The sequence below is a fragment of the Chaetura pelagica genome, unplaced genomic scaffold (assembly GCF_000747805.2).
Source record: "Chaetura pelagica isolate M959 unplaced genomic scaffold, ChaPel_1.0 scaffold344, whole genome shotgun sequence".
Classification (NCBI taxonomy): domain Eukaryota; kingdom Metazoa; phylum Chordata; class Aves; order Apodiformes; family Apodidae; genus Chaetura; species Chaetura pelagica.
The window spans coordinates 9,851,508-9,875,675 of record NW_009953098.1 but is presented as its reverse complement, the minus strand read 5'-3'; the positions used below and the strand labels follow the sequence as shown (position 1 = coordinate 9,875,675).

The window sequence follows — 24,168 nt, the reverse complement described above, 5'->3', positions numbered from 1 at the left end:
CCCAGCCCAGCTCGTGCAGCTGCTCCAGCCCAGGTAACTGGAAGCAGCATTTTGGAATAGTGTGGTCAAGGCTCTCAGAGCGGCAGCAGAAAGGCTGTGCTGCCCTTCTTGTCCCTCACTCCCAGGTGATGTTTTAACCAACGCCAGCCAAGCCACCTTGTTCCAGGAGCAAATTGACCTGCAGCTGCTGCCCTGTGCTCTGCAGCCCCAGCAGCAGCACTGGGGGTTCCCCAGTGGCAGTGATCCTGTAGACAAGTACAGGAGTAATTCTGTAAAAGGGCTGCTGGGACAGGGACACGTTTTCTTTCTCAGCTGTTCTTGCCAGCTCACAGACATCTCCCCCTTGCAGTGGCCAGACTTGGACAAAGGGATGTCTCTTCATGCCATACTCACCTGCTTGACAGGTCACAGCTTCTCCTTGGTGTGTTCTTGCTGCAACTTCTTGCTGCTTGGTAGAAGAGCTTTGCGTGGCTTTTGTGTCCCCATGTTCCACTGAGATGGTGACATACAAAGGCAGAGGGAGAGCTGGCAGGCAGTTAGCAATCCAGAGGAACAAACCACGGGTGGGTCACTCCAAGCAATGCAGTTGTGGTGTCACAGGTTCCTCTTAGTCTTTTAGCATCTCATGCCACTGGCCATGTTCAGTGAATGGCAAAGGGCTCAGGCCTTGGCCATTAAAACCAGTGGAATGCAGGACTCTCTAACTGAAAGCAGAACGTGGCCTCCATCCTTTAAAAGGAATTTTTCAACTTAGATGTATATTTTTAAAAGTCATGTGTGACACATTTACTTAAACTGAGAACATTCTGCACAACAGCTGTGCCAAAGAGATTTGACAATGCCAGGATTTGATGTCAATTATAACTGCTAGAACTCTGGTTGCAGTGGCTGGCAGGTTATCTGTCTAATAATGGGTGTGTTATAAAATAGGCTGCTTAGCATCTTTGGGGCTCTCTGCTCTAGTTCTGGGGAAGAAAGTTGTCCTATCTGCCTTTTGCTTCCTTCTGCCTTCCTGTAATTTTTAAGCTTGGGTACACGGATCAGAGGGGTCAGAAATACCATAAAGTTGGACCATATTTGTCAGAGGGACAACTTAAAAGATAGAGAACTTTTGTACAAGTGCACAGTGCTAAAGCTGAACAGGAAAGACCATTTTACTTTGTCATAAGACAAATGACTGAAAATATCTCACCTCTGTTATGCAACTGAATGGTTCAGCCTCGTTTTAAATGTTGAGTTTCGGTTCTGGAAGTGATAGAAAGAAATTGAAAGGAGTCAGTGAAGGGTAATGAAAATTATTAGAGGCACAGAGAACCTTTCATATGAGGAGAGATTTAAAAAGATTAGGCCCGCTTAGTTAAGACAAGAGATGAATAAGCAGAGACATGATAGAGAGATGTGGGGTAATGAATGGTGAGGGAGAGGCACACTGGGTGCTGTGATGTGCTGTTTTCCAAAATTAAAAGCTGAGAGAAGAAAGCTGTAAAAAAAATAAGACGAGAATTTTGCTTGAGATAAAAACCAACCATGGACACACGTTAAATAAGTTTTCCACAGTGCTGGCTTCACCTGTGGAAGCCACTGTTGCATGGAGTGGGGATAATGAGTTTAGGAAAGTTATGAACAGGATTGGATGCTCTGGGGAGAATTGTGAGCCTACTGAGAGGAAAGGGAATTCTGCTGCAGCTTTGAATGGGAGAAGGATTCACTGGTTGGCATGATTCCAAGGCTGCTGCAGTGACCCACCAGCCTCAGTGGGGCTCTGGGTATTTATACACTACACACAGCTACCTGTGGCATAGACAGTGACCCACGTCAGCTGCCTTTGGTGATGGCAGATGACTTGGTTTTTTTGTGTCTAGGTTGAGCAGGTGGGATCCTTCCCAACATGTTTTCAGGCAGCACATCTTTTCCAACATCCCACTTTGCAGCAATGTTCATGCAGGTTGTTGGGGCAGCTCTTGCCTTGCAGTTGACCTGCTGGGAGGGCAGCTCTTGGGCTTTGCTCAGCCAGGGAGGTTTAGTTCTTCTGCTTAATTTGGTCATGTTGGAGGGGGATCATGAGGAGAAGTTGCAGATCAGATCCAAGGTCCAGCAAGTTCACTGTCCAAAGATGATCAGTGAGACATACCTGGGGATGAATATGAGATTAGAATGTGGAAGCACAAGAAAAATGTGCAGGAGACTCCTCTCATTTCTCAGCTGGAGATTACCTTTATCAGAGGCTACAGAGGTGTTAACCAGCCCTTGACCAAACCTGGGAGTGCAGTTCATGACTCATGGGATTTTGCCATAAAAAAAAACAAACAAAAAAAACCTTGTCTAGACATTGAGAAAGTTATTTTAATCCATTTTTTAAAGACTAAGCCAATACCTACACTAGTAGAGATTTCTCACAAAGAGGCTTAATTGCAGATTAATAGAAAAGCTTCCTTTTACAGATTTAGAAGCAGTAACAGGTCTTTGGTATGTGTGAAGCAATAAACATGAAACATGATTTTGAAAACAGCTTCTAGGTAATAGAAGGGTTGTATCACACAGATTTTCTCTGTTAATCTCGGTTAGAGCCCTCAAACAATCTCATGGGCACTTGCTTCTTAATGAACCCTCCCAGGTTTCACGAAACAGGCAATGTTTATGTTTAAAGACTAGTTTCTTGCTTTTATCACATTAGAATTTCACTGATTCTGAATTAGGACTGGCAAGTCTGGTGCTGTAATGCCACAGAAATTAAAAAAGGGTTGGTACAAGCAGTAGAAGGTCTTAATATTTATTAATAGAGGACTTGGTAATTCAGGAAATGGCGGAGGTTTTCCTGCATGGTGTTTCCAGGATCATCAGGGATGTTCAGTGCAGCTCAGCCCTGATGCAGAAGAGAAGCATCTGGGGACAAACTTGATCTTCTCTCTTTCTGATTCATACCAAGTAAACGCTGTTTCAGAGCTTTGTGGGGCAGATTAGGAAAGGGGGCTGCTTTTGTCATCTGTGAGGTGTTCTCCTGGATATCTTGCAGAACTTTTACACCACATTGCAGGCTTCCTCTACAAGGATTCCTTTCCTCTGCAGTAATGAGATGTTCTTCTTTCTGTACGTATCATGCATTTGTTCTCTTGCCCCCTTTAAGGAGTGCTTTGGTTAATCAACACAGTTACAAAAGTGAAGCATCACCAAAAGATGAGGGAATGATAATATGATCATGCATAGTTCCTATCTCAATTAAATTTCAGCAGTGTTTACAGCCACTGAGGCTTTTTCCCTGGGGTCAGGAGGCAGCACATCCATTCCATGGGCAGCGAACGCCGAGAGGTGACGCACGAGGCTTTAAATAGGTATTTATTGATGTGCCTAAATGCCAGTTAAAAATCTGGGGAAAGAGGACTTGGACAAGTTTCACATCTGAGTCACTGATGGGTGAGAAAAAGAATAATGAACAAAACTTAAACCTTTAAATCTCTGTATTTGTAATTAGTATGTTTTCTGCTTCAATTCACTGTCTGTGTTTGTTCCCCGAGTTTGTGCACTTGATTTGCTGTGCAAAGGAACCACGTCAAGGGAATAATTACAGGATCTTTTCAATTCTTTTCTCATAGATTCAGAAAATACCAAGTGACAGCCTGAAATCTTACTCTGGAGGTGCTGGATATCCAGCTGTCTCCTTGGGCTCCATTTTAATTTTTCTGGAAGCTTTGTCCTAACTAAACTCACACACTACTGACAGTGTGTGTTTCACTTGATACACTCCTGCTTATTGCACTATCCCAGGGAATTCCATGCTCTGGAGTTGTCTGGGATAATCTTCCAGGAAATTTGTGCCTTCCTATCACTCCTGCCAGGAAGTAGGTTTTCTGATTAAAGAATTTAGCATATCTATTCTATACGAAATTTTATTTAATTTTCTTCCTTGCATGGTTGCATGGCTGGCATCTGTGCCTTCAGACTGTAGTGAACTCAAGAGGAGTAACAGCCTTCCACAAATTCTGTTCAGCACTAGCTTTTTGTTCAAGCAGCAGTTAGTTCAGGTTTAAAGCACCTCCTGAGGGCTCTTTGCTACCTGTAACGTCGCTACAAGAACTCGCCTAGAGGAGGCGTAGCTGAAATGAAGCTGCGCTGGGACAGCATCTGCCTTCAGAACCCCCCAGCTTTTTGATGAGCATCTTTGGCTGTGACTGGTGACTGTTGCACAGTCACGATTGGAGGGTCTCTCTTCCTAATTACAGCCCTATAAGACCTGTACGTATTGATATATTGTGAGTTGTTCCTGCTAGGATTCCTCAAAATAGGGAAATGGAAGCAAAACGGACGATACTGTGGGATTAGAACCTCTCTGAGGGAACTGTAATATATGTGATCCAGAATATATTGTTTCAAGGTAATTGTAATTTTCCATTCCTATAGCAAAGAGCCTTTGGTGGCTTCCTGAAATACCAGTTTCTTCAGAGAGTCTTCTCACACTGGTGATTTGAAAGCTGTTATTTCTAGTAATGGTAGAGTTGAAGTATTCACATCTTGTGCTGCTGGTATCACTGCACATTACAGGGTGATGATCCAGAGGATACACCCTGGAACTTCACATGTCAAGCTGGAGAAAATCAATCTCTGTTAATAAAAGAAGGCAGGCTCAGTGGCGCAGAAAATCACTACTCTGGAGCCCTAAAGAGATTCCTTCAAAAATTCATTATTATAGAATGGAATCCTGGGCTACATTATAGTCCTGAAAGACATCAGGATATGGACGGGAAAAAAATCCAATTTTCATTAGGTGGAGAAAATAAAGAATAAATCCCATAAGCAGACAAAGTAATTGATCACATGGAACGTAATTATAGGCTCAACGTGTAAGAACATTTTCCAGGTTTCCCAAGTACCAAATTCTTTTCCCAAATACTTTTCAAAGTTAATGTTTATTTTCTTGTTATTTCTTCATGCCCCTAGTGCTAGATCCATCTGAAGAAAAATTTTTTATTGTTCTGGCCAACTGCTGTAGGGTTCCTGCAGGACATTCCACCTGTGGTGATACACAGACATTGAGCAGACAAAAGGAGACAAAAGAGTTACTACTTTGCCAAGTATCCAATATCCTTGTTGATGGTCTGCAAGATGCAAATGTCAATATGCAACAAATAGCAGAGAGCAAATATGCCCTCTGTATGTGCCCTGTGCTCACAGCCATCCTGGTGACAGGCTTCTGTAATATGACAGAAACTTGAAGACACTAAATGCCTTTCTTTAAAGCAGATTGCCTATTTCTAATTATTATTATTTTCTGTTTCTATTTATTATTATTTTCCTGTTTATGCAGGAATTCCTCAATTCCTGCATCACAATCATTTGGGGACCAGAATAATTAATACTCTATCCTGCAGTGTAGGTGGGTGTGATGGCTGATAATTTGGATGGTCCTTGGCTCGAAACAGCTTTTACACAGTCACAACAGGAAGAATTCCAGCTTCATTTTTACAGTATTTTAGCTTTCAGCCTTGGCAGACCTGTAAGGCACTATTTGTATGGAAGAGAGTGGATTGTTTTAGATGTAATCTAGTCAGCTGCCTGGAAATACAGCCACTTAAGTGTATGCTTTGAGGCCTTTTTACTATATTATCATACACCAAATTATTCCTTATTTTAATATTCTTTTCACATATTAAATGTAGTTTCTGGTCACGAAGGAGCATTTCAGTGGTTCAGCTGATTAGCTCAAAACGAAGAAGCTCCTAACAATTAATTTTCTTGCTTACTTAAAGCATGGCTGAGTCACAACTGCAGTGAATCCAGTATTTCTTTAACTTGTATTCATTCATTCATTCATTCATTCATTCATTCATGTGTATGTGTGAGGGCCTTGGGTGAATGCAATTTACTGTCATCACCCCTGACTTCTGGGGTAAACTGAGGTGGAAATACTATTTCACACAAATATCTAGAGCAGCTGAGAGACAGGAAAAATCTCATCTTAGAATTCAACACATTTATATTTATAAAATGTCAATAGGATAGACTATAGGAGCTGGCAAAGCTGTTTTAACTGGGGAGCTCTCCCAACTTTAACTTACACTTCTGCAGTAAAGTATTAGAGATTTCGCCAGCACAGATAACATATTGGCCATTTTGCACTTGCTGGTCTGCACTCTGTTTTGAACTGATGTGCTCTTAGTAGCCCTATCCATACCCAGTTGGGTTGGCACATGGACTTGCCAAGCTCAGAAAAGTACGTTTAATTGTCATACGTCCAAATCAGGAGCCCATTCCTCATTCAGAGCTTGTCTCTGCAGTTCTCCTCAGCTCTTTTTTTTTTAATGAGCAGAAAAGACACACACTGGATTAAACTAAAGGTAAGTGATGGGTGGCAAAACACACTTGTAAAAGGTAAGCAGCTGCTTGGTATTCAGGAGCAAGCAGAGCACTTCAGCTTCTGCAAACAGCTCCTGTTATTTGGTGAGGCTCCTTTCCCAGCAGGCAGCACCTTTCTGAAGCTGCAGCCATAGAGGAGTTGGGCAGATGTCAGTCAAGACTAAGGAGCAGGGTTCTGAGCCAAGCCACTCAGGTGAATGAGGTGGTCTGCTTCAGTGCTGGAAAAATTGGGAGGGAATTTAGCATGGTAACTGAGCATGTTATAGAGAGGTGTATCTGTTTCTGTGCTTCACTGTTGGTCAAGAAAAAACCCCCTCCATGGCAGTTCTTGTGGAACAGCGAGATGCTCCTGGGGTGGCTGCTGTGCTGGGGTGGCTGCTGTGCTGGGATGCACCATCAGGCTCCAAACTGACAGAAGCACAGAGCTTCACCATGGCTTGTTACCACATGCCTCACAAGTCTTCTAGTGTCTGTCTTTCTGTCTCCCCACTGTTTCTGTCGCTCTGTTTCAAGGGACTCTGTGAGCTGTTGGCTCATAGTGCAGTTAACTTGCCTCCTCAGAGAGCCAGAGTAAATGTTATGGCTCTGTTTGCAGTCTGACCCTCTGCAGCTGTGTACAAGCAGGCCTTTTGTATCCAAAACAGCTCCAAATTACTGTACATAAACCATAATCTTCCGGTGGGAGCACTGTAGTTTTCCATTTTGCTGCTAATTGGATGATGCACTTGCAATAGTCATTGTTAACATGGCTAGTGCTGGGCAGGGAACAGCAAGAGGCAGCTTTTCTTTAGAAATCTTGCAAAAACGCAGTGACTGTCTCCATTTGACAGCAATTGAAACCAATCATCAATTAACTAAATAACAGCCAATTAGCTTGAAGGAAAAAGTAGGAAGTTGCTTACTTCACCCTCTTTGTTGAAGCAAATGCCAGTTGGAGGATGGAAGGGTTTTTTCTTTCTCCTATGAAATGACAAAATGGCAAAAGAGGTGCATAAAATGCACTATGGTGTTTTTTTAAAATACTATGTTTTTCTCACACAAGAATTGTGTTAAGAAACTAGGTAAGGACACTTAAAGCTTCTGAGACATTTAATTAGGTCTAATTTTTAACACTTTTAGTGTTAGAAAAACCTCAAGCAGCCAGAGGCATTAAGAAGCAGCTGAATGGTGCTGTCAGGACTGGCATTTTGGTCTTAGGTTCCTCCAAGGCCCGTGTTTCATGTCTGGAGCTTTTTTCTGATCTGGACAGTGCCACAGGTATTGATGGAGGCAAGACTATGGCAGAGTGAAAGCCAGTCACAGCATGGGCAAGAAATTCTCTCTCCCACATTATTGCTCTTTAGTTTACCTTCCCCAAAACAGCAATGCGATTATAGATGAGGACTAAAACTTGATTCTATGGGCTTTCATCTGTGTCTGACTCTCACCAGTCCCAGAGCAGAGGCCAATGTCTGCCTGGGTCTCTGACTGCCAGGCTGTCAGAGGGTGATGGGCTGGGCAGAGAAAGAGATCAGACCGAAGAGGCAGCTGCTACCAACTAACTTAATATTGCTGGGTTAGTAAGAGACAACCATTTACTCCTGGCATCCTGGCTTTGAATTTTGATTGTGCTTTCCTCAGAAGCAGTTGAGGCCACTGCACAAAGGCATGACGTGGCCTCGCTTCTAACTGGTGGGGCTGGACCACAGCTGGTCCCGGGAGGCTGACATCAGGGCTGCATCTTCCTAATGGCCATTAGTTGCATCAATCAATAGTTCTTCACTTAGACTTTTTACTCGTCGTTCAAAAAGGTTTCATTATGCTACTTGGAGCTACTCACGGTGTCATTTCATGGGGTTCAAATTGTATTACTTGTTTGTTAATGCTTTTAGGGCCTGTGCTTCATAATTGGATGGTGGATGGTGAGAGGTATGTCTTTTAACCATTGGGAAAGCAATTAATATTGGATGGTTTTCCTTCAACTGATGTGAGATTCAGCACTGCACATATTGATCTCTTGCTTTCTTACAGGAACATTTTACACCTGAATGCAAGTTTAAAGAATCAGTATTTGAAAACTACTATGTGACATATTCTTCAATGATCTACAGACAGCAACACTCCGGGCGGGGCTGGTACTTGGGTCTTAACAAAGAAGGAGAAATAATGAAAGGAAACCATGTGAAGAAAAATAAACCTGCAGCACACTTTCTTCCAAAACCATTAAAAGGTAATTACTTGGGGTTAGTTCATCTATCTGAATTTACATGATCTTATGTCAGAGGTGTTTAATTGCTGTGCATACATATTTGAAAGCTTCAGTTACTTTTTTGACAGGAGGAGTTTGAAGTTCTGTAACACACTTAATGTAGTCAGAGCTGCTTTTTTTAAAAGGTTTCCCTATGTTACCTCTGCATTTTTTTAATCTAACCAAATACACATATTAATGTATTTGTGCCCAAAGTCCACAGTGTCTCTGTTATAGATAAGAAAGGCTGTACCTGAAGTGGATCACACATCTGCTCACAGGCCATCAGTGATTTGCTGTGTAGCTTATCACTCTTTGTGGCAGGATGTTTGTCTGGTTTTGCCCAAGATAAAACTCTAATGCGGGGTGCTTAGTGATGCTCAATTAATGTGGCATCAGTATGTGACATTAAAGGTAATAATGCACATGGCAAATGTATACTGCTGTTTATTTAAAGTCAGGACCTGGAGTCATCCCCATTAACTGAAGCATCTGAGTCAGGATTGTGGTCAGACTTGGCTCCCTCTTTGGTCCACACAAAGAGGGTCATCTCAGTCTATATAGATGTTCTCCTTTTCTCCAGAAGAACCAGCTTCCATATGCCTTTCCTTAAGAGGAATGAAGCCCTCTGCTTCTGGGTTATACTCTTATCAGTAACCTTTCAGGGCCATGTCACTTTGAAATCAGAGGGTGCATCTCAAAGGTGCACAACCTTGGGTGCATGCTGGACTGGTTTGCCGGTCCATATTTATGACTGGGTTTTAAGTAACTGATGTTGAGGTTCATCCTGGCTTTTAAACAAAGCAAAGACTGAAAACCTGTTTTTGCACTCATATGCTTAGGCTGAGTGTACAAGTAACAGGTCAAGTCGTAGTTGTCAACAGTGCCATTGCACCACTAGTAAGGAAATGTTGATTTATATCAGCTTAGGTTTATCTTACAGAGTTTTGTAAGTGCAGGGGGCTGCTGGGTGGTGGGAGAGAGCTGTGGTTTTTCCCTTCTCTAAAATGCCATTCCCTAGAAGAGGAGATCAGAGGTTCTTACAGAGGGTTTGAAACGGAGGTCTCCTTGCCGTGTCTCTTTCATTCACACCTTACATTTCACCTTGCTGAATGAATCTCAAGGTTTTGCAGCCAGACTTTGCACCAGCAGCCTGAGTAGCTCGTACCACATGCTGACATGCTGCCTTTCTTTTGTTTGCAGTGGCCATGTACAAAGAGCCTTCCCTCCACGATCTCACAGAGTTCTCAAGATCTGGAAGTGGGACCCCAACAAAGAGCAGAAGTGTCTCAGGAGTGCTAAATGGGGGTAAATCCATGAGCCAAAACGAGTCAACGTAGCCAGGTTCAGGCCAGCCAAGTGCTCTCTAAACAGAACCTTACCTCTGGATGCAGTTGAATTCTTACTAGCAGTCTTTCATCCAAACGTTCAATTGCCCAGGACAAGCCACCGAACTTGCATAGGTCACTCGTTTATCAGCCATTAGATCTACTGGTTGTCAAAGGATGTACCCCAATAATGTAGAATATGCTTGTGCGTATCACAAGGCACTTGGATAGCCAGCAAACATAACTGCGGAGTAAATCTCGGAGAAGAAATGTCCAGCTCTTTCTCTCTCTTTCTTTTTCTCTCTCTCTTTCTCTCTCTCTCTCCTCTGCTTTGTGGAATATGAAACAAAAACATTTCACAGCATTCGCTGCTGATAAGAATTTGCTTTCCAACTCAGAAAAAGACCACTTTTGCTCTTCAACGGAAGTTTTAATGCTTGTATGTTTTATAGGGGCAAACAAAAAAACAAACATGTAAACTCTGTTGTTTCCTTGGCTTACCGTTTTATATCTAAGGCTTGATAAAAAAACGTATCCTTTAATTTGGAATAGTGCAACTTTTTGATTTCTCAACTCCAATGGGTCTTTAAAGCTATGTCTTTAAAAATATATATTGAAAATTCAGGGTTGGAACTGAGACTTAGTGTCTCAGGCTCAAGCAAACAGTGTTCTTGTGGTTTTAAACACAATGAAATATAAATTTTTATAGATTTGTAGTTTCTGGTAAAGTTCTTGTGCTAACCCCAGTCTGTAGGAACTGAGCTGTTTTGTTATCCCAAGTGGAAATTAACAGAAAGGGATAAAACTATCCTCCAGTGTAGATTTCTCTTAATTCCATTTTGTGTGTCATGTTAAACTATTGTTGTGGCTTCTTTTCTAAAGACAGAAACTGTGGAATTAAGGTGACTTAATTTTTTTATAAGAAATGTTTTATTTGTAAAAGTCCTTCTTTCACTGTAACGGGCACGTGAATATTGTGTAGGAGGAGGCGTTAGGACAGGTTACCCCTAAACAACATATACTTATACATGCTATTGGAAACAATTGTTTAAAAAAAAAAAAAATGTAGCTAGGTTTCCATTTAGGTCATCATGTCTGTTGCATGGGAGAAAGTTGGAATATTGGCCTAGAGTTGCATGATGTGTAAGATTTTGTGCATTAATCATCGTTGGATTCTGTGCTCCAAAACTGACATAGTTCTGTACAGGCAGCTCCCTGCCTGCTACAAAAGAGTTGTTTATTATTTGTTGTATACACAACCATGCACTGAATAAATTATTTATATTAAGATGTACTTTTTTAAAAAGCTGCTTTGATTATATGATGTACATCAGTGATTAATTTCAAGGGGAAGGGTTGGCAGTTAAATTCTAAAGTGATGAAAGACACTGTAATTAACGTTCAAAATCTTTTGGTGTGATGGATAATTCCCCTGTGATGCTGTACACTGTACAACTGAGAACATGCTCTTTCTTTTGGATATTGTTAGAACTGGCCTGACGTGCCCAGCCGAGATACTCAAAACATAGTGACTGTTCAGTGCCACCGAGTCTTGGCAAGGGCCCCTCTGCTGTGCAGCTGGAGGCCCCAGGAACGCTCTCCTCTGCTTCCAGCTTCTCCAGCTTCTCGGTGTCTGCCCTCCCTGTTAGACTTCCCTTAGAGCAGCCACGGATCCCTGCCTCCCAGCACACCTTCCCTGAGCCCCGGGGTCCCAAAAAGATCTGGTAAGTCAGGCACTGCTTGTGTCAGGCTGGCACCTGCAGGATGCTCAGTGTTTGCTGTGCCTCCCTGCAGGGACACTGCAGGGGCAGCTCTACCTGGTCTGGAAGAAATAGGCTGTGATGCCTCCTGCCTTTGTGGGTATGTTCTGGAGAGAAAACATCCCTCTCTCCTGCCTTTTTGAAAACATCAGCGAGAACTTTTCTCATCTACAGCATCCAGGCAGCTCTGACAGGTGAGCTTCACTCATCAAAGTGTTTCAAGAAGTCCTAGGAGGAAAAAGTTTCCATCATAGGTGGCTGGAGAAACAGTTCTGGAAGGGAATGAAGGAAAAGGAGGCAAAAAGCTACCTAGAAAAGTTATCCTGAAATTAAAACTAAGTATTCAGGTGTCTCCTCGGAGCTCCTTCCACTTGACCAACCTGGAATTTGATTTCAGACCAAGCTGGGACACTGTGGTTTGCTAGTTGTCTTTTTTTTTTTTTTTTTAAAGGTTGGTTGAGAGGAGGGAAACAGATTGTGTTTCAGATCAAAGCCCCAGATTCATTATTTTATGGCTAATAGTAGGCAGAGCTCTGACTTGCTGAGCTCCCATATATTGAAGCAGAGGCCTATTCTCTGCAAGTACCCCCATCCTACTGTCCTTCAGGGGGTCTGGGGGTCCTCAGCACACCCCTTTTCAAAGGACTATGGGAGGGAGGAGAGCACAGCCAATGCCATAGAAATCCTTAAAAATTGCAGATGTGGCAGTGATTGTTCCAAAGGCCTTGGTAACTCAGTGGGTCTGAGGCATTGGTTCCCTTCAACTAAACACGGTGTGTCTTGGGGAGCAGTTGTCCTAACTCCCCCAACACCAAACATCAAACTCATCATACTCTTGCCAGAGTCCTGATTGTAGGCCAAAGCTCATGTACAGAATGAGCTAAGTGGGGAAATCAGGGCCAGGGTTTTCCATGTAGTCTCTGGAGCCACAGCCTGGGATTCAATAAGGAGCAATAGAGTTAAATGTGCCTTGGAAAAGACAGTGAAGAGTAGGTGATATTCTGATGCAGACAGCAAAGTCCATTGGGTAGACAAGAATGTGGCTTCAGCAGAGAACCAGATTAAGGAACCAGGCTCCAGAGTATTTATTTATCCTTCAGCACCCATAAATTAGAAAGTTAAACAGCTGACTCCTGGATAATAGCTTCCTTCAAGAAACTTACTAGATGTTGGGACAATGTCTGTGTTCGTGGTTGTTTTAGCAAGAGAAACACACTGGTCAACCCACTTTCTCTGCCATAGGTGCAGTGGTGCACACCTGCAATAAGGACAAAGCCCAGGAGCTGGTATGAAGCCAAGCCCCATGCTGGCTGTGAGCCCCTAACCAGCTGCAGGAAGCTCAGGCTCCAGCTCTTCTGTTAATGCTGGTGTGGTGGCCAATGCCTTTCCTCTGCTACTGCTCGTCTCCCCTCCAGCTCTGCTGCCCACACTGCAGTGTGCCACGGGCCTGGAGGTGGCTCAGGAGGTACCAAGCCAGCACAGCAGCTTTCTGCTGCAGCTGGGCTCCATTTGGCAAAGCCCTGAGCCACAGCAGGAGCTTTGCAGAGACCTTGTGAAAGGCTGACAAATTCTACCTGCCAACCCAAACCAGGTCAACTATCCCAGTGGGAGGAAAACTGCTAGGAGCACAAATACCACAAAGCAAAAATGTTACCTTCTTTGAGATCCACCTGTCAGAGCTGCTTTCCCAGAGGTCTCTTCAGGGGGCTCAGGCATCACCTGCTTGGCCTGGTTTTGGGGTGAGGGAAGGTGGGAAGAGCTCTTCTCTATCACATCTTCTTTTCTTTTTTTTTTTTCTTTTTTTTTTTTTTTTTTGTCTTTTACCTCATGCTACCTCATAGCATGGTTGTATCTCCATAGCCACTTGCTCAGCCATGTTCATCACTGGCACGATGGAAGACAAGTCCCTACTTGGGAAAAAATATCTCCAAGTTATCCCAGGGAAGAACAGTGCCCCTTCTGCAGCACTGTCCCTACTGCTGGTTTCCAGCCCACAGGTCAGGTTTTCCAGTGGATTAAAGACAGTGCAACGAGCTCAGGGATGCTGTGGTTTGCCAGGCCATGTCCCAGCATGAGAGCTGGGTCTGGCAAAGCTCTGCTGTGTCTTGAGTATCTCTGTGTGGAGACCAGAGCCAGCTCTAATGGGGTTAAATGTCTCTCCAACATATCCGTGACCAGGACACTTTTGCAGAACAGAATCTGTACGTAACAACCTCCTATCTTCTAATAAATAATTCTCTCTAAAACAGACACCTTCTTGTCTGGGTTCTGATTTTTATCACTGCAGATGTGTAAAGGCTCTCCACCTCCAATGCACCCTTGTTTAGCTTTCCTTGGGATACTGACCTTTCTGTATTGACACTGTCATTTTCCTATGCCTTCCTGAACCAGAGCAGGGTGACTTGAGTGGTCAAGCCAAGACCATCACAGGTGGACCCTTCAGTTTACTCCATGGTGCATGGAGGACACACAAAGTGAGATGTGTTTTCCCAGTTCAGGGAAGGGCTATTCTAAATATTGGAGCTTGGTTTTCTACACCGAGTAAGACCAAGACAAAAACCACAGTGATTTTGTCTGATTTTGGCTCTGCAAAAATGATATTAAAAAAATAGTAGAAAGCCAATCTAGAATAAACTGATTTCATAGGAAAAAGCCCTGCCATGCAATTTACCCTGAATAAGACCCACTTGGAGCTTTTCTCATCTCTCTTCTGGGGAAGATGTTCTGGACAACTTAGAATTCCAATTCACAGGGTGAATTTTTAAGAAAAACTCTTCCCTGGCATGAAGGAGCAGAGCTGTGGGGTCCTGTTTTTTCCTAGCAGGTTGGCCAGCATCTGAGGTCCTTATCGTTTGGAGAACAGGTTCTTGAAACAAGCTGGGTTTGCTGGTCTATGATGGCTTTTAATGCAGATCTGCTCCTGTAGCAGAGCTTCCCTGCTTTGGGAACATGCCATGTCAGTTTGGGGCACTCAGTTACCCTGCCCTTCTGCAGCTCCTCCCATGGGGAAGTTTAAATATTAAAGAAAAAACCCAAATTTGAAACGTTTTACATCAATCAGAGAAATTGAAGTAATAAATTATTCCATCACATCAGGAACTGGAAGACAGTTTATAGGGTTCCCTTCAAAAACCATTATTAATGATTTGGAAGTTAAGATGCTTAAATACCACATGTGGAAAGTTACTTCCAAGCATCTGTAGACATATTTTTTTCCCCACGTTTGACATTTCTCACCTAAATTCAGCAACTGGAGGGGCAGGCTGAATGCTTTTGTCTTTCTCAGCATTGAACAATTTCTGTCACACTCCTTTCCTGAGCTTGTCCCCTTGGGTAGCAGGGCTAAACTGTCAGAAGGAAAATTACTCCTCTTCAGGAGTGTTTCTGGTGACAGTGGCTTCACTGCCACTCACTGAGTGTAGCACGACTCAGCTCCCACTCTGACCAGTACAGCAAAATAACATGGCACAATTCAGACTCCTCTGTCGTGGATGTCTTGAGGCCTGATCCTAATTTCAGCTGCAGAACACACCATGGACCCTGCTGAGTCTGCAGTCCCATGTTGATTTGAAGTACCTTTATCTAGACCAGCAACTCACCCTAGTGCTGGAGGACCTCAGACATTACCTCATGCTTAAATAGGTTGCAGTGCTTAATCTGTGAAATATTTTTAGATAACAAAATTAACCGGTTCAAAACTTAATTAATCCTATTTCCTTCCCAAATGGTTTCCTTCAAATGGCATTTTAAATAGTTTTAATTTCCTCTATTGTCTGTCTAATGCACTGATGAACTTTTCCTTCTGAGCTTCTCCTTATTTTAATTGTCTGCTCATCCAACCATTCCTTCTGATAATTGAGTTAATAATACAGAGTGATCTTTAAAAATCAAACTTCTTTCTTTGTTAAGCAAAAGTAGAACTTTTGTTGTTGTTTAAAGGGATGGGATTTTACTTTCTTCATTCAAAAGAACAAGTCTTGCCCTCAGAAGCAGGGGCAAAATTTGCAAACCCACCTGCTACAGAGATGGTGAAAATACTACTTTGTATTAAATAATACAGATGTTTTGCATTAGAGAATAAAAGTGGGCTTTCTAGGGAGCTTCAATCAGCAGATCTTAAGGTAACTCAATCAGGGTAGGCTGAGCAAAACAAAGTGAAAGTGAAGGAAATCAGAAACTGATACAGAATAGGGATGCTGCTCTTACCAGCCAGTGTCCTCTTCTTCTAGGATGATCGTTAAGGCTCAACCATGAACAGATCATCACTCTGGCCTTCCTTGTCACTGACACATGGTCCTGGTGTATCCTTTCCTGCAACTTTAATCAACATTCAAGAAAAGGAAAACCATTTCTGCCAAAAGTAACTGCCATTGATGTAGGATGTGGATCCCAGGCATGTGTCAGCCTCCCATGGCAGGTCCATGACATCTCTACAGTTCTGCAAAACCAGCAACTCATCCATATTTCCCTGCTGGAGGTCAGTTCTCCTCCTTGGTGTGGCCCCTCACAACATGCACGTTGCAGAGCAGGGGACCATACCTGCCCTGTTACACACCTGGCTCCAGGAGAGCTCTGGCAGCTGCTCACCCCCAGCAGAGGCCAACCCCAGCACATCTCTCTGGAGGAGGTTACTGAGCCACCTCCAAATCATTGCCATTTGCAACAGAAACAAAGCCAGAATTCTTCTGTCGTGCTCCACATCAGACAGACAACAGCCCACTTGGAGTTCATGTTCTGCCAAGGAGGAAAAATGTCTTCACACAACTACACTGAAATATATTACATAGACACACATAAAAGTTTGAAGGAGAGAGAGAGAGAGAGAGACAAAGAAAGATGGATGGATAGATGATAGATAGATAGATAGATAGATAGATAGATAGATAGATAGATAGATAGATAGATAGATAGATATAGCAGTTCATGTTTATCATACAAGAGCTCCCTGGCAAACAGCCTGAACTGTTGAGAATGGGGTTGGCACCAGCAAGCTCAAGGAACATCTCGTGGTGCACAGCAGGCTTAGAGCACACAGCAATCCACCTTGCCAAGGCAGTGAGCTGGAAAATGTTTAGGAGATTAACACCCTGCTAACCTTGTGCATGCAGGCTCTTTCACCTTGGTGCTGGCTGAGCTGCCTTGTAGCCTGAGCAATAAGGGACTGATGCTTTGCCAGAAGGCTTTTACTTCTTGATCAAAGTTTGCAGTGAGAAAGGCTTTGATCAGACAGGGTGAAGTGTAATGGTGAAGAATTGCTCAGCAGTGGCATGAAAGAGGAAGGAAGGACTCCAGTCCCTCAACTGACATAGCAACAGGGAGGGAAACAAGCTGCAAAACATAACAGAAAGCTGCTAAAAGATCCCAAGTCTTTGAAAATAGCCATGGAAATGCAGACAGGTTTCAGCAGCTGACAAAGATTACAGAGTTGTCTGGAGCTCCCAGGCAACATGAAACAAGATAAGGGGAAAAGGTTAATTGCCAGCAGGGTTAAGGGAAATTGAAAGTATATGTGCAAAAAAGTGATGGGAAAAGAGAGTGTACCTAGGAATAACTGCTGAGTGGGATGGTATTAATGATGACTCAAAAGTGGCAAAGAAGTTACTGAAAGTTGGGCTGCCTACAGATCTAGGCATTTGTCTTAGTACCAAAAGTCTTCATTTAATGCCAATAAAACTCCCAGCAACCTGGTTCTGAACGGCTGAAGCTGCCCAGAAAGCACAGAAGGCATCTCCTGACCCTCCTGCAAAATGGCTCCAAGAGGGAAAAATTAGGGTGGTTACAGAAAGGTCAATTAAAATGACTGAGCTCATCAAGCCCGAGCATATTGCATCGTGGAACCAGGATTAGTGGCTGAGCAGCAGTGGCTTGAACCAGTTTTATTTACTGGCCAAACCTTGGGCTAAAACCATAGTATTGCTCTGTAACCAGAAGGAAGTCACTGATTTGGAAGCCAAATTTGTAATCAGATGGTTTGTGTTAGTTCACATTTGTGGAGGGCAACAGTGCTCTGCCTCATACCTCATCTTTGTCCAAGCAGACTTCAGATGTCAATTTATCAGTAGAATCAACTAAAAGGTTAGCAGCAAATGTTACATTCTCCTTAAAAGTGAATGTAGTGCTATAAAATACAGTGATGCATGCCTAAAACTGGGTGAAAAAGAGAGCATGAGATAAGAGGAAAAGAAAGACATTTTAGGTACGAAAAACAATTGTACAGAAATTACTTTAAAATCCCTTTTTCTTATTAAAAAAAAACATTGAACTGTCTCTTGAGCTGCAGTTGACAGAGCTGTCTGGAACCTGCCTTGCTGCACTGCACGTGCTGAGAGCAGATGAGGAATTTTGTACTTTTTTGGAAAACTGGATGAACAGATACCAAATGAGCATTTTCTCCTCGCTATATAATAGTGCATCCCAGGGATGAATGAGACTGGGTCAGCTCAACGTGCACAGCTCAGAAGCACTGAAGTTGGGCAACAGATTCAATGGCCACAGTCTAGTCTGGCCTGAGAAGGGGATTTATGAGGCTGAGAGTACCTGGAACAGCACCTGACTCTGGTCATAGTTATCTTTTACCTGCATGAAACTAGTGTGAAATGTAATAAAACACCACCTTCTATTGTTCCCACCTCATGTCAGAAAATGAACCAGCCAGTGACTTGCTGAAGAAGCCTGTGCAGCTCCTGCCCTGGGTTAGTGTACGTGGGCTTTTGGGGTAACCTTTACCCTACTTTATGTATTCAGCCCCAGAGACAAAGAGGACAGGAGTGTGAAATTCCCTGCAAGAACCCAGCCTTCAGCCTGAGTAGCTGAGCACTTATTTGAACAGGACCTTGATTTGTTCTGATGAAGGCAGCTGTCAAGCCACTCAGGGATCCATGCTTCATAAGTAAGCATGATATTTAAACCCCATGACCTTTTAAAAAGTGCACAATCTTCCTTAAAGGGCAGCCTTCCTGAAATGAATTAAGCTGAAACCTTTTAGGTCAGACTTTTTAAAAAATCCATAACAGACAGACATCATATTATTTTACTATGAGAAGATTAATCACTAATATCTGGCAATTGATTTGTAAGCTACATTTATTTATGATGTGCCTGTGCACACCCTTACCTATTTTTCAGATCCCAAGGAGTTGCTTACTGCAAATAAATCAATGCAACTCATTGATTAAATTATATAAATATTCCTGGAACTCAGACAAGTGAAAGTTTCTGCAGTCATTCTCAGGTCCCTCATTTATGGCCTGAGAGCTGGAAAATCATGGTCTAAAGAAAGCCAAGAAGGCTGGTGAGCTCAACATGGACCCTGCAGCTGGGTTCCCAGGGCTGCCTGTGCTTTCCTGCCTGATACAAGTCCCCATTTGCATTCCTGGTACATGCTGTGGTCCAAGAGGGAGGAGAGGGGTGATTTTCCCCACTTTTGATCAGACTGCAGGATATCTACACAGCATGCAGGACTCCTTTAGTTGTGGGTGTGATAACAGTCACAAACTGCAGCCTGTGAACGGGTGCCTGACAGACACAGGGCAAGCAGATGCCAAGAAAGCACCCACAAAATCACAGCACCATTTTCCTCCAGCCCCTTGCGTTAAAATCCTCCTTGTCATCAGGCAAATCCTGGCCTTGAAGTCATTGTGTGCACCCTGCCATCCTCCTCCCTTCCTCCTTGTCATCAGGCAAATCCTGGCCTTGAAGTGTGCACCCTGCCATCCTCCTCCCTTCCCGTCTACCTGGTTGCTGTTCCCTGCCCATGCCCTGGGAAGCACTTTGGGCAGCCCCTGCCCATCCTGCCCCATTGCTGCCTAAAGACAAAGCAGCTCTAAAGCAAGCAAATAAATTGTAGGTGCTCAGAGATACCAGCTTTTCACCATCTCAAGCTGAACATTGACATTCTTCACTGAATCTTTCTGTGTCTCTGTCCCTTATCTATAAAGTGATAATGCTCCTCCCCTGCTTTACTGGGACAGAGACAAATTAATTAATAGTTTACATGTGAAACAAACAAACGCTACCAGGATAATGAGTGCCATGAAAAAAAACCCCAACACAAACAGAATCAGCATTTTGTCTTCACAGCAAGGCTGAGCAGTGTGCAGTAAACAAGGGCTGGGGCCATACACTGAATGATGGGAAGAAAAGAGGTATTTGAATCACTGCCCACTGCTCTGCATCAGGCAGCCTCTCTGTGCCTGAGCCACAGCCCTCCAGAAAAAAAAGCTTAGCATCCTACAGGAGTCATGGCTGGAAACCCAGGAAAGGGACAGAATAAGACTTTTCCTGCTCCTTGCACATTCGACTTTGGAGTTTGAACACTGTCACATCAGCTCATCTGCTAGCTTATATAATTTAATAGAAAGGTAATCAAGTTTCTGAAGCTTATCTGTACTGCTTATCAGCTGCATGCAGGACTGGGTCCCTTGAAAGTGCATTTGTTAAATGTGCAGTGGTTCATATTACCCTGAGAAACACAAAACAAAGATCTGACATATTTCACTGCATCTGGCAAGGATAAAATTTTACATGTCATAACAACACGTATCAAAAGAATGATGTAAAACTCACCCATAATTTAAAATGTTGCTGGAATTGCTTCATAATCAGAGGAAGGTCTTGAAAAGGCTTCTTGTAGAAGTTGGAACTTCTGTGACAAACTTCTGTGACTCAGCAGAGAACCTACAGGTAAAATAAAAGTGTAATAAATCATAGCTGCATTATATGGTGGGACTGGCAGCACTAAGGTTAGCACAGGTTCTGTGCCCAGCAGCACCAGGGGAGCTGGAGGAGGCTTCCACACCCTGTAGAGAAGCTCTTGCTGAACACCTGGTCATGCCCTATAGATCATGGCTCTTTTGTAGGCAGAGGTCTGCTGAGTTTGGGCACTGCACCCTGAAACTGCAGCTCAAAGACAAGCTTTGGATGCTCTGCAGCTTCACATGACATTGTGGTCTTTCCAGCCTGTCTCCCATGCCAGGCCAGTACGATGGGTCACACTGAGTGTGGGGGAGAGCCCACATGCTTCAAAAATTGGTGGGACCTAGAAACGTCTTATTAATCAACCTGTGTGCACAACAGAGTTTTACAGGAGCTGAGAAGAAATGAAAAGTGGATGGCAGGGAACAACTTAGTGACATCTAACATCAAAGAGATAAGAGTTATTATTTAGACCTGTCAAGTCTCCATCATACCCAAAGGGAGAGAGCAGGCATGACCTACTTGCAGGATTAAGAATTCACCAGGAAACAGGTTTTTAGGTTCAGGAGACAATCCACCCTCTGAATCCAAATTTCTGTTGTGAAAACTCAGCATTAGTTTATGACCAGGCTTGAAATGCTGCTTAGTTTTCAGAGCTAAAAACATCCTTCTCCTGCCCAAACGTCTGGTGTCTCTCTGGTTGTACCCGGTCCCTTTGTGGTGTGTTGCAGGGGATGCCGAGCTGTGGAAAAGGTGGCCCTGCAGGCAGAGCTGTGGGCCCACACCAACAGCCCACATATGGCTCAGGGCAGCTAATGCTCCTTGCAGAGAAAGTAGGGTAAAAAAGCAGATCTGCCTTCCAAAGCCCAGCAGGGCTGAGATGTGAGGAGTTGAAAAAGATGGGGTGTTAAGGGTGGGGCGTGGCTGGAAGTGCCAGGAGCTGCAGGGATGATGTGCCTGTCCCATGCTCCCCTCAGCTATCTGAACAGGATTGGGCAAGAGCTGGTGAAGACACACAAACCTTAAATTTGCAGGTACAAAATTCCAATTTAAACTTACAGGTGCAAAATTTAAACATGTGCAGCAAGATTTTTTTTTGTTCTGCCGACGTGGGTGGGTTTCTGTCCTCCCCAGCAGGTCTCCCCTTCTGCATCCTACCTACAAAATCCAGCACCCCTGCAGGACCACAATGGCTGTTGAGCAGAGGCTCTGCCCTGGGAATGCAGGAGCACAGGTTAGACATGGGGTGCTGGGACAAGCAGCAGGGAGCATTTGAGGGGTGTTTCCAAGCACAGCTCTGAGCTTTGGGCTGATCTTACAACTCTATTTCATTGCATTCCTTCCTCTGTGTGCAGAGGAACAAGGGAATATTCATCTGTCTGTGAAGAGGACCTGATCCCTAAGCACCTCACCAGCACTTTCTGGGGTGAACAAAGGATGAACTGCTCAGCCCTCAGCCCTGTGTTCTTTCTCTGCTCTCTGGGCTGGAGAAGAAAGCAAGGCAGTGTTACTGGTAGCATCAAACCCAGAGGGACTCCTGCAGAAAAAAGCGAACTTCAAGCAAGAGAAAGGAACAAAAGGAGAATGTTTCACTGTGAAGGAGCATTGGGACTAATCACAGCTGATGGAGAACTACCCAGAGAAAAAACTTTCCTGGTGATGCTGAGGGTAAGGGCATCCCAGGTACCACACAGACTGGAAAGATTGTTTAGGCACGGAGCAGGGGGAAAAGGATGTTTAACTGATCTGTCTGTTCACACACATTTGTGCTCTGGTAACTAAAGAGACATGGAGTTGGCAGCTCATTTTTCCAAATTTTAATCTTTTTGCTCCAGCTGTTAGGTTAGCTTAACCCAACAAAAAGTGCTCTGTACTCCAGTGTTGGAAAGGGAAAAGAAGGGACAGGGGACGAGTAAAGGGGAAAGGGTGTGTTTAAAGAACTGAAAGTCAGGAGCTGGTAGTATCCTCAACAACTGTAACTTCAGGGCTCTGCTCCCAGATACAGATGTTAGAAACATCTGTGCATCTCAGGCTGCCCAGCAACCCAAGCAGAGGAAGTTCCCAGATATGGCTCAGTTTCCCAAGCTTGCCAAGACCAGGAGCCAAACACAGCAGCCTAACAACAACCTGCTGAGTTTGATGTCTGTCTGCTGAGGGTCCTGCTGTGCTCACTGCTCTCCTGCAGCCTCATTGCATTGCCTGGATCTGCCCTCCCTCCCTAAATCTATGGCACTAGATAAAAAGAAAACATGAAAGCCAGAAGCACCAATGTAGCAGCTAAAATTCTCTCTCAAGACAGAGGAGAAAAGCTGAATAAAACAGTAGTAAAGGCATCACAAACCCCAAGTAGGTTCTAGTTTTCTTATTTTTAAGTTTCTGACTTTTAATCTTATTTGGCTTAAAATACACAAATGCCCATTACAAGTCCCAGAGGTCACAGCTGGGCAGAACTGAGCTCCACACAGAAGATGCAAACATGGGAAATGAGAGAGCAGGGGCAGAGGGCTCATTTGTGTTCCAGTGAATATCTATGGAAAGGCGGGAAGTGTGTCATTCCAATGGAAATGAACAGGGCTTTTCCCTATCAGCTTCCCCATCCTTTGTAGCTATGGGGTTTCCCTTGAGGATTCACCCTCCGTGGGTCTGCTGGCTGCTGCAGGGCTTGGGACCTACACGGCTCCAGGTAGCACTGCCTCTTTCTTCCCTGGGGCAGCAACTAAAAGCCTCTCCCATTCCTTTTCTACAGCCTCTGGGGACCACTTACATCCAGCTGTCACCAGCTGTGTCTGGGAGACACTAGGAAAGGAGATTTTATGTATTTGATGTTGAAGTGCTGAAGTCTGTGTTCCCTTTGTTCCTGTGCTGTAGCTCGAGGCACTGGGCTGGGTGAGTCAGCTGCTCCCAGCACCAGGGATGGTGGTTTCCCCAGCAACGGGAGAGGGGAGAAGAAGAAGAAAAAAACCTTTGGAAGAGCTTTTTCCCTGTAAACAGGTTCTTGCTCTTCTTAGCAGCCTGTGAGCAAACCTGGACACACACACACACACTCCTGCCGCGGTGGAAGAAGGGCTTGGTTTGTTTATCTGCTTGTTGTTTTGCTAAAGTTGGATATTATTTGTTAAAGAGAAATGCAAAGCAGGAACTGGCACAATCAAAACTGAGCAATCTGAGACCTCAACATGTGTCCTTTAAGCAGGGAAAGTGAAAGAGATGGCAATTATTTTTCAATCAAAGGGTAGCTATTAGCAATCCCTTGTAAACACATCCAGGACACTACAAAGCTGTATTTAATCACAGGTCCTGGTATTGGGCTGTAGCAGAGCAGTGAGTTATACAAAAAGCAGCAAGGAGAAGCATAAGGAGAATTATCAGATATCCAATGAATTTTGTATTTGGGGAACACCCTTCTCTAGCCTCAAGGGCTTAGCAACCTATCTCTGGCTGTTCCAGAAGACTCAGAAATGCTGGTGGAGATTGCCTTGTTTCCCTCCTCCTGCTTTTCTCTCCTTCCCCAGGAGGAAAACTGCATCTGAAATTCCTTTCTGTCTGCATTAGAATCGACATCCCTTGGTTATCCTCACTGTGGCTAAAAATAGCACAGGGAAATCCGCCGGAGATCAAAGCAATTCATTTCCAAAGCTCCACCATCCTCATTCCCAGCACATCCGCAGCAGGCGGGTGGCAGGGATGGCAGGAACGGCACCAGAGCCTTGAAAGGCGGGGGTGGCTCCTGCCTCACCCCCCCAGCTCCCAGGAAAAACAAGTGGGAGGAAAACGACTCGGTCGGTGCACAGGGGCTGGTGGGGACGGGGAG

The 24,168-nt window shown here is 44.0% G+C and overlaps 1 protein-coding gene across 2 annotated transcripts in view; it reads left to right on the top strand.

Annotated features, from left to right (window-relative positions):
- The window catches only part of FGF13 (fibroblast growth factor 13), a 114,691-nt gene extending 104,330 nt beyond the window's left edge, over positions 1-10,361 (top strand). The window contains exons 4-5 of one of the 2 annotated variants that reach the window (XM_009997160.1): positions 8,359-8,557; positions 9,779-10,361. In XM_009997160.1, the coding sequence (XP_009995462.1) occupies positions 8,359-8,557; positions 9,779-9,915 (336 nt within the window). In that variant the 3' untranslated portion in view covers positions 9,916-10,361. The remainder of the gene's footprint in view (positions 1-8,358; positions 8,558-9,778) is intronic. The other variant, XM_009997159.1, reaches the window with a different exon arrangement.
- Positions 10,362-24,168: the final 13,807 nt, after the last annotated feature.